Consider the following 10,561-nt stretch of genomic DNA (forward strand, 5'->3'; position numbering starts at 1 on the left):
GCAGGGGAGGCGGTGAAGCAGGTCTGCAGGTGTCTGTCTTTCTCTCCTCCTCTCTGTCTTCCCCTCCTCTCTCCATTTCTCTCTGTCCTGTCCAATAAAATGGAAAAAGATGGCCGCCAGAAATAAGTAGATTCATGGTGCAGGCACCGAGCCCCAGCGATAACCCTGGAGGCAAAAAAAAAGAGAAAAGAAACATCCTTCTCTCTTTATCTCTGTCTGTCTCTCTCTGTCTCTCTTTTTATCGGAGCACTGCTCAGCCCTGGCTTATGGTGTTGCTGGGTCTGAACCTGGGTGCTCAGAGCCTCGGGCGTGAAAATCATGTTGCGTAGTCATGATGCTGTTTCCCCAGCCCTAGAAACAGCCTTTCTTTTCTCAAGTGTCCATGTCCTGAAATGAAGCTGCCTATAATGTGAGCGACTGGGTATAGTTAAGGAAGCCTTTGCTCCTGGAAGTGACTGGGATCTTCAGTGTAGATAGAAAAATCATTGTCTCCTTGCCTTTCTGTTGACATGGCAGTTATGGATGTGCAAGCTTTCGAGAGGCTTCTGGGGCCCTGTATGGACATCATGAAGAGGAACATCTCAAATTATGAGGAACAGCTGGTGAAGATGTTTGGTTCCAGCATGGATCTGGTCGATCCTGGGCAGTAGATGTGCCAAACCCAGCGCCTTCGCAGTGTGACACCAAAATCTTCCGGTCAGCCACAGAAAACAGACATGACAGAACTGTTCCTGCTGTTGCCACCGCCACTGTCACTGCTTTGGCCGTGGGCATGTATAAAACTTGAAAGTCAGCACTAAAGGATGGGCAGAGGTTCCACCTCCACCTCCACTCTGCTTCTGAAAGCCCATTATTAGACCACCTGTAATATTTACTCCAACCCAGTTTTTACATTTTTGGTTGAAAATGGCATGTCTCTCCAACAATTTAAGTGCCTGATACAAAGTCCAAAGTGTAAACATCTTATTTCCTCTCTTGCTGCTATTACTGCTTTTGGAAGTTACCACAGGTCCGTACAAACCTATTGTATAACTGTAGACATCTTCCCCCAACTTTTCTCAAGGAAGGTCATGTTGTAGCCTTTGATCTCGTAATTTTTGCTTTGAGAAAATCAACATTTGTTCACAGTTGTAGTCTTTGCTTTTACAGTGGGAAGCGGTGACAGATGTGATGGAGGTCTGTGATTTGTGGCACTGTGCTGTCTGCTTGACGGCCACACAAATTAGAGCTCTCTCAACCTCACAGTGTTGTTTAGGGAAGGCCCTGCCTAGGACACCACAGATCCAGACCCCAAAGTACACTGATTGGAAATTGTGACGCGCGTTAGAGCAGGAAATTTGGGTTCAGCATATGTTCTTCACGTAGCTGAGAGTCAAGGAATGTTTCCTGGGTTGGGGCGATTGTTTTGGGAGTTTCTTGTTTTGTTTTATCTCTGTGTAGTGTACATGAATGAATTACTGTCCGCTTATAAGGAGCCAGGGTCTAGAGCTACCACCGCCTTCTCTGACCCAGGATTTTCATGGGCAACCCTTGCCATCTCTTCCTTTCCAGTTGCCCCTACCAGCTAGTGGCAGTGTGCCAGCTAGAGTCTGCTGTGAAGAGAACCCTCTCTTACTCCAGACTATTGCATAGCTTTGCTTTTGAACCATCAGTTTTTTAACTCTTCAAAGAAGCAGCTATTTTTTGAACTACAATTTTTTCTCTACTTAGGGAATTCCCCTTGGACAGACCCGTATGTCTGGAGCTGGTCACTGGTCCAGGCATCCATCCTACAGATCAAGTCTTTTTGTTAGTTTTCAAAAAACTTCATAGAATTACTGTAAAGACCTTTCTAATTAAGATACTGGAATATTTGGGATTCTAATCATTAGTCCCAGAGGAAGGTAATTTAACTTTTATTTAAAAAAAAAAAAAACTTTTTTAACCTAATGAATCATCCTAATCAATCAGCTGTAATTCAGAATGAGTTTTTTTCCTTCAGAATGACTTAGAACTAGATGCTACAAGAAATCTTAAGAGCAGCATGAAATTTGCGTAAGAAGAAATTTTAATGTCGTAGTTAGGTTTATATTAAATCAAGAGATCTTTTCCAATATGATCTTTTTATTTTTTTTTTAACTTGTATAACTCAATAAATTCCTCAGAGATTACATGCTGGGGCTTGAGTCATTCCTGTTGTGGATAATGATGGAGCCCACAGGATCATCTTCCATTGTCCTTAAAAATCAAGTACCTTTAGATAAAAATCAAAGTATAAACTTAAAATAAAAAATCAAGTACTTTTGGGTGGGTGTAAATAGCATAATGGTTATGCAAAGAGACTCTCATGCCTGAGGCTCCAAAGTCCCAGGTTCATCCACCACTACCACCACCACCACCACCATAAACCAGAGTTGAGCAGTGCTTTGGTTTTAAAAAAAAAAAAGTCAAGTACTCTTGTGGTGGACAGTGTTACTCGAGAGATTTACAGAGTGTTGATCTGCCATAACTGTGGTTATTTCTCCATTTTTCCTTGTTTCCATGAAGAGAGAACAGAAGGACTCTTGCTAGGCTACCCCAAGTCACCTGGTGATAGCTCTCAGAATTGTGAAAAGTTGGACTACTCCAGAACAGGCAGCTAGTACTGGAAAAACTTGTGTGGATTTTCTCACAGATCTCGAAAGTTCTTTTTCCTCGTGGTATTGCTTTGTTATCCGATAAATAAGAAAACAGATCTTGTACTTTAGCAGATAAAAGCCACAGCTGTTTTGTATAAGGGTGATGTCATCAGGCTTTGGGAATGCAGAGCTGTAACCCCCAACTGTGTGAGCACTGTGTTTGAACACTGACTAGATGTCCCTGTGAATCCCCACATCACCACGACTAAGACTGGTTGCTGTCAATTCTGCCAGTCGTTCCCATATGTTGGGCCTTCTCTTGCACATCACAGTTCAGTCTTTTCGTCTGTGGAGGCCTCTTGACATGCCCAACTCACCAGTGGTTTCTGCTTTATAGAATAGAATCTATCAAGACTAGGTTCTCCCGTTCCATATACAGATTGACATGTGGCTCACCAACCCAGACTCGTACTCCTTTGGGATGTAGGTGAAGGAAGCAAGGCTTAAAGAGGCAAGTGTGAATGAGATAGGACACAACCATAACCAAGGTGCTAGGAATCCCACAGTGTTCCAGTTCTCTTTGCAGCATGGGGATCTAAGATGGCAGACCAAGTCATCTCAGGGCTGTGGTATTTACATCGGGCTAGGTGACCCTGCACTGATGAGTGAGCCTCAGAGGGAAGGGCGAATAGTAGAAGATAATCCTCCCCTTGCTTCCCAGCAGGAGCTCTGTGATAGAGGACCTCTGATGAATTCATGTCCGGAGGCCTTCCTGTGCCACGCTTTTTTTTTCCTTTTCTCATAGAGACAGAGAGGGAGGATGAAGAAAGAGGGAGCGAGAAAGATACCTATAGTACTGTTCTACCACTCATGAAACTGCATCCCCGTAGGGGCTAGAACCCAGGTCCGCACATATTGTAACAGGTACACTCTATTGGGTACGCCACAGCCTGGCCCCTGAGAAGATACACGTACGTAATTTTTCTTTCATTCTTTTTTTTGAGGCAGAGATCCACAGCCTCTTGCCTGTCTTTGCCATTGATGGTAGGTAGTGGAGACTGTTCTGAGAGACTTGAGTTCCAACCTGCAGTATTATCCTTCTTTCTCACCCCCGTCTCAACTTATTACACTCACTCTCTTCTCTTGGTTGTATTCGCTGAAAGAAGGCTTCATATGTTATGTCCTCTTAGTCAGTAGTCCTTATATATAGTTGCTACCGATTTTCAGAAATCAGGGTGGAGCTTTCCTTCGAGCAATTAAATGAGCAAAATCAGCAGCAACTTGGCAAAAAATGGTTCTTTGGCCGGCAGAGTTTATGTTGATCATTTTATTGCCCGAGTCTTTGCTCACAACAGTCGGTGAGAGATGCCACCAGTGCCCGGTAGCACTCTGGGCATATACCATTTTCACATTGTGTCAGTGTACAGACAATCCTCTCTCGTTTCAGAAAATTGAAAGAGCATTTTTGTACAGAGAAAAAGGAAAAAGACCCATGAATGTCATATTTTATCTCTGTTTTCAGCTGACCAGTGTTGAAACTTTTGTTCTTGATGCGTACTTGGAAACCATTCTTGCCAAGAAACAAGTTGTTCTGTTTGTTCACTAAAATTACCTCTTGTTCCTCCTGTCCTGACTGCTGATGTTCCTCAATGATTTAATGTCTTTTATGGGAAGCAGCCTTCCTGTGGGGTTTCCTTTTACACACTGCAGGGCTATCTTTATACTTAAAAAGAAAAAAAGAAAAGAAAAAAATTACTGTCACTAACCTCATGGGGGATTTGCAGAGAAACATTTAGCCCATCTTGAGCAAAAGGTAGATTCCTCATTGTTTTCTTAAGATCACTGTAACGAAAGAAATCTAATACAGCATTATTGTGCTACCTCAGAGGTAAAAATATTTTAATTCTTTTCCTTTTTTGTCCTGAGAACTCTACATAGTTTGATACATTTTTCAGTTAAGAATTATTTTTAAATCATTGGGAATAGTCTTCTGTTAACCCATTTCACACTTGTATTTTAATCTGGGAAGAATAACTGATTGGAAAGTGATCACTTCTTGCTCTGTAGTATTGAACATGGAATTAAATCATTGTTTGCCTTATGGCTGAATTTTGTAAGAGGAAACTGGAGGACTTGGCTTCACTCTTGGTTAATAAAGGCTGACAAATCATGTCTAACTTTCTGGTGCTGCCCTACGTCGTGTCTCTCCTCTCATTTCAGGGCTCTTGGCCATCGCAGCGCATAATCAGCTGCTGGACGTTTCTGGGGTTGGCACGTGGGCTCTTTGTTCTTTCTTTAAAAGTCACCTGTGGGGGGGAGCCGGGCAGTAGCACAGCGGGTTAAGCGCAGGCGGCACAAAGCACAAGGACCGGCATAAGGATCCCGGTTCGAACCCCGGCTCCCCACCTGCAGGGGAGTCGCTTCACAGGCGGTGAAGCAGGTCTGCAGGTGTCTGTCTTTCTCTCCCCTTTCTGTCTTCCCCTCCTCTCTCCATTTCTCTCTGTCCTATCCAACAACAAGGACATCAATAACAACAACAATAACTACAACAATAAAACAAGGGCAACAAAAGGGAATAAATAAATAAAATAAATATATTTTTTAAAAAGTTACCTGTGGGGAGTCAGGCGGTAGCGCAGTGGGTTAAGCACATGTGGCGCAAAGCTCAAGGTCCGACCGGAATAAGGATCCCGGTTCGAGCCCCCGGCTCCCCACCTGCAGGGCAGTCGCTTCACAGGCAGTGAAGCAGGTCTGCAGGTGTCTGTCTTTCTCTCTCCCTCTCTGTCTTCCCCTCCTCTCTCCATTTCTCTCTGTCCTATCCAACAACAACGACATCAATAACAACAATAATAACTACAACAATAAAAACGAGGGCAACAAAAAGGAAATAAATAAATATTTTTTAAAAAAGTTAACCTGTGGCCTGGCAGGTGGCACAGTGGGTCCAGCCCCAAACTTGTGCTCATGAGGCCCTGAGTTTGATCTGTGGCACTGCAGATATGAGAGGGATGCTCCAGTTCTCTCTTCTCTTTCTCTCATTTCTCGCTTGCTAGTGTTAATGAATCAATTTGTCTTGCTGCCAAGGGCTTCCAGAGGCCTTTCTGCCTATATAATCCCACTGCTGCCAGTTAACTTTTTTTTTTCAGGGGTGGCGGGAGACACCATAGCACTGTTTCACTATTTGCAAAGTTTCCACTTCTTCATTTCCTTACGGTAGCTTGGGACTTGAACCTGGGTCCTTGGGTATAATAAAGTCTGTACTCTGCAGGGTGAACTGTCCCAGTGTCCAATAAATAAATCTTTAAAATAAATAAACAAGGGAGTCGGGCTGTAGCGCAGTGGGTTAAGCGCAGGTGGCGCAAAGCACAAGGACCGGCAGAAGGATCCCGGTTCGAACCCCGGCTCCCCACCTGCAGGGGAGTCGCTTCACAGGCGGTGAAGCAGGTCTGCAGGTGTCTGTCTTTCTCTCCCCCTCTCTGTCTTCCCCTCCTCTCTCCATTTCTCTCTGTCCTATCCAACAACGACAACAACAATAATAACTACAACAATAAAACAACAAGGGCAGCAAAAGGGAATAAATAAACAAAATAAATATTTAAAAAAAATTAAAATTAGAAAATTAAAATAAATAAACAAGAGCCAGGCAGTGGTCCACCCAGAACTGTTGAGTTTACACATTACCACGTGCAAGGACCCTGATTCAAGCTGCTGGGCCCCACCCGGAGAGCGGACATGCGCAGAGAAGCAGGTCTGTGAGTGTTTATTGTTCTCTTCCCTCCACTCTCAATTTCTCTCTGTCCAAGAAAAAGAAAGCCAAAAATTAAATATAGTATTACCATTAAAATATTATCTAACTGGGAGTCGGGCAGTAGCGCAGCGCAGTGGGTTAAGCTCGGGTGGTGCAAAGCGCAAGTAAGGATCTGGGTTCGAGCCCCCGGCTCCCCACTTGGAGGGGAGTCGCTTCACAGATGGTGAAGCAGGTCTGCAGGCGTCTTGTCTTTCTCTCCCCCCTTTTCTTCTACTCCTCTCTCCATTTCTTTTTTAAATATTTTATTTATTTTCCTTTTTGTAGCCCTTGTTTTTATCATTGTTGTGATTATTGTTATTATTATTGATGTCGTTGTTGCTGGATAGGACAGAGAGAAATGGAGAAAAGAGGGGGAGAGAAAGATAGACACCTGCAGACCTTCACTGCTTATAAAGTGACCTCCCTGCAGGTGGGGAGCCGGGGACTCAAACCGGGATCCTTAATGCCGGATCTCTTTCGTGCCAAGTGCGCTTAACCTACTGCGCTGCAGCCCGACCCTCTCCTCTCCGTTTCTGTCCTATCCAATAACAGTGACATCAATAACAATAACAACTACAACAATAAAACAAGAGCAACAAAAGGAAATAATAAATACTAAAAAAATCTTTAAAAAGAAAAAAAGGGGAGTCGGGCGATAGTGCAGTGGATTAAGCACACATGGTGTGCACAAGGACTGCCGTAAGGATCCCGGTTCGAGCCCCCGGCTCCCCACCTGCAGAGGAGTCGCTTCACAAGCGGTGAAGCAGGTCTGCAGGTGTCTATCTTTCTCTCCCCCTCTCTGTCTACCCCTCGTCTCTCCATTTCTGTCCTATCCAACAATGATGACATCAATAACAACATTAATAACTACAACAATAAAACAAGGGCAACAAAAGAGAAATATTTAAGAAAAAATATCTAACTATATCTTTAGCAATTTTATAACAACTACTGGATTTGAAAATATTAAACATGGAGTCTCAGCTGAGGAAATGGCTTCACTAGTAGCTTTGGATGTACATGACCTGAGGTTCCCAGTTAGATCCTGGCAGCGTATGCACTAGATATCCCCCACCCTCTCGTAGTGTCAGTTCTAAGCATGTTGCAGCTGAGACTGAGCCCACTGGGAGACCTGACATCCTGTTACGTTGCTATCAGCCAGCCCCATGCCCAGGGAGAGAAGTAATGCTGTGAAGAGTCACAAACACCCCTGCCCCGCCTCCCAGGAACTGAATGCAACCAAAGAGTTTTATTCCCATCTCAGTGGAGCTGGAGCACAGCCCCTCCCTTGGCACTCAGGCTGGTTCCAGTAGCCTTGCAGCTCCTGGCCAGGGCTAATGGAGGAGGAGGGGGGGGGGGGGGGAGGAGGAGGGGGAGGGGGAGGAGGAGGAGCTCTTGGGAGGGCTCTGCCTCTTCTCTAAAGGAGGAGACAATCTACCCACTCCCATGCTTCGCCTCCCCCACCATGGTTTTGGGGTTCCAGGCCAGCCCCTGAACCAGCCTGAATGGGGTCAAAGTGTAACAGGAGGCTGGAGTCCAGTGACTGGTGGGATTTCTGTCCTCCTGTTCACGTTAGCCTGAAAATCTTGGGCTCACAGCAAAACCAACACCTATTCCCAAACATCATTTATTTGCTCACAAATAAAAACCAAGGTCGGGGCAGGGAGATGGCTCACCTGGTTGAGTGCACGTGTTAACAGTGTGCAAGGATCCAGGTTCGAGCCCCTGGTCCCCACCAGAGAGAAAGCTTTGCGAGTGGTGAAGCAGGGTTGTAGGTGTCTCTCTGTCTCTCTTCCTCCCAAACTCCCCTTCCCTCTCCATTTCTGGCTGTCTCTATCTAATAAATAAATTTGAAAACCAAGGTCTGCTAAGAATTCTTGCCTATCAGGTATCTTCATACTTGTTAAGTGGACAGAGCTAGTTTTATGACCTGAGAGCTAGCCTCATGGCAGGCATTCATGGACCAGGTTTATAGTGTGCATGCAAAGGTAAGTTAGGGTTATAAGAGTTGAGCCCAGTGGGGTAGGCAGGCAAAGTTCTTGGAGTGGTCTTCTGGGCTTTTTATTGCCTAGATGTGCCTAAGAGAGGCTATGTGTGGGGGTAGGGGTAGGTATAGGGTGGGGGGTGTACGAGTGTGTGTGTGCAGGGCATGTATGTATTTATTTTTCCCTTTTGTTGCCCTTGTTTTATCGTTGTAGTTATTGTCGTTATTGATGTCGTCATTGTTGGATAGGACAGAGAGATGGAGAGAGGAGGGGAAGACAGAGGGGGAGAGAAAGACAGACACCTGCAGACCTGCTTCACCGCCTGTGAAGCGACTCCCCTGCAGGTGTAGAGTCGGGGGCTCGAACCGGGATCATTATGCTGGTCCCTGCGCTTTGCGCCACGTGCGCTTAACCTGCTGAGCTACCGCCCGACTCCTTTTTTTTTTTTTTAATTTTTTTAATATTTATTTTCCCTTTTGTTGCCCTTGTTGTTACTGATGTCGTTGTTGGATAGGACAGAGAGAAATGGAGAGAGGAGGGGAAGACAGACACCTGCAGACCTGCTTCACCGCCTGTGAAGCCACCGCTGCAGGTGGGGAGCCGGGAGCCGGAACCCGGATCCTTATGCTTCGCACCACTTGCGTTTAACCCGCTGCGGTACTGCCCGACTCCCTTCTTTTTTTTAATATTTGTTTATTCCCTTGTATTGCTCTTGTTGTTTTATTGTTGTAATTATTATTGATGTCATTGTTGGATAGGACAGAGAGAAATCGAGGGGGGGAGAGAAAGACAGACACCTGCAAACCTGCTTCACCGCCTATTAAGCGACTCCCCTGCAGGTGGGAAGCCGGGGGCTCACACCAGGATCCTTATACCAGTCCTTGCACTTTGCGCCACATGCACTTAAGCCGCTGTGCTATCGCCCGACTCCCCAGGGTCCTTTTCTTAATATTAAACCAGCCAAATGGGCTGGAGAGACAACATAATGATCATGCAAAAAAGACTTTAAAGCCTGAGGCTCTGAAGTTCCAGGTTCGATTTCCAGCACCACCATAAACCAGAGCTGTTCAGTGCTTTGGTTTTTCTGTGTCTTTCTCCCTGTATTATTAAAATAAAATAAAAATAGTAAGAGCCAACTAGTTCCTTGTCTTGGTAATTTTTCTGCCCTTTTTAAAAATATTTTTAAAATTTTAAAATATTCATTCCCATTTGTTGGTCTTGTAGTTATTATTGCTGTTGTTACTGATGTTGTTGTTGTTGGGTAGGACAGAGAGAAATGGAGAGAGGAGGGGAAGACAGAGAGGGGGAGAGAAAGATAGACACCTGCAGACCTGCTTCACCGCATGTGAAGCTGCTCCCCTGCAGGTGGGGAGCCCGGGGCTGGAACCGGGATCCTTAAGCTGGTCCTTGTGTTTTGTGCCACCTGCGCTTAACCCACTGCACCACTGCCCGACTCCCTATTTTCTGCCTTTTATGAAGGCACTTGTGAAGCTTTCTCCCTGCAGTGGGGCCTGGGGGGCTTGAACCCCGGTCCTTGTGCATTGTAACGTGTGCTCAACCAGGTACGCCACCAGCTGACCCCCTTCCTTGTTTGTTTGTTTTTTTTAAGATAAACTTCATTATCCAAGATCCCAGTGTAACTTCAGAATTTACATCAATTCTGAATTCAGCTGACACATGCCATGACATTGACCTTACACAAAAGGTTTTCATGTCTGAGGCTTACACCTAGGCTCTGTCCTCCACATCACCATCAGCCAGTGCTAAACAGTGCTATGGTCTCAGTGCCTCCACCCCCCCATAGCTCTCAATCAAATAGATAAAATAGTAAGGAAAATCAACGTGCAGCCAACGCCGTCCCTAGAGCCCACATACCCAACAGTGGGGTCTGAGAAGGGAGAGAGTGGGGTTGAGGAAGTACGTTTTTTTACTTTTTAAAAATTTATTTTCCCTTTTTGTTGCAGTTATTGATGCTATCATCATTGTTGGATAGGACAGAGAGAAATGGAGTGAGGAGGGAAGACAGAGGGGGAGAGAAAGATAGACATCTGCAGACCTGCTTCACTGCTTGTGAAGCGGCTCCCCTGTAGGTGGGGAGCCGGGGGCTTAGGGGCTCGAACCAGAATCCTTATGCAGGTCCTTGCGCTTTGCTCCACGTGCGATTAACCCATTGAGCTATGGCCTGACTCCTT

At 45.4% G+C, this 10,561-nt stretch overlaps 1 protein-coding gene and 1 non-coding gene across 2 annotated transcripts in view; one reads left to right on the forward strand and one right to left on the reverse strand.

Annotated features, from left to right (window-relative positions):
- Window positions 1-4,772, forward strand: part of PRKAR2A (protein kinase cAMP-dependent type II regulatory subunit alpha) — a 66,838-nt gene extending 62,066 nt beyond the window's left edge. The window contains exon 11 of the mRNA XM_060204746.1: window positions 517-4,772. Within this exon, the coding sequence (XP_060060729.1) occupies window positions 517-650 (134 nt within the window). The 3' untranslated portion in view covers window positions 651-4,772. The remainder of the gene's footprint in view (window positions 1-516) is intronic.
- A 5,222-nt stretch (window positions 4,773-9,994) lies between these two features.
- Window positions 9,995-10,063, reverse strand: LOC132542305 (small nucleolar RNA SNORD45). The gene has a single exon (XR_009553395.1). It is a non-coding gene; the product is annotated as a small nucleolar RNA SNORD45 (small nucleolar RNA).
- Window positions 10,064-10,561: the final 498 nt, after the last annotated feature.

The sequence above is a fragment of the Erinaceus europaeus genome, chromosome 12, assembly GCF_950295315.1.
Source record: "Erinaceus europaeus chromosome 12, mEriEur2.1, whole genome shotgun sequence".
NCBI classification, from domain to species: Eukaryota; Metazoa; Chordata; class Mammalia; order Eulipotyphla; family Erinaceidae; genus Erinaceus; species Erinaceus europaeus.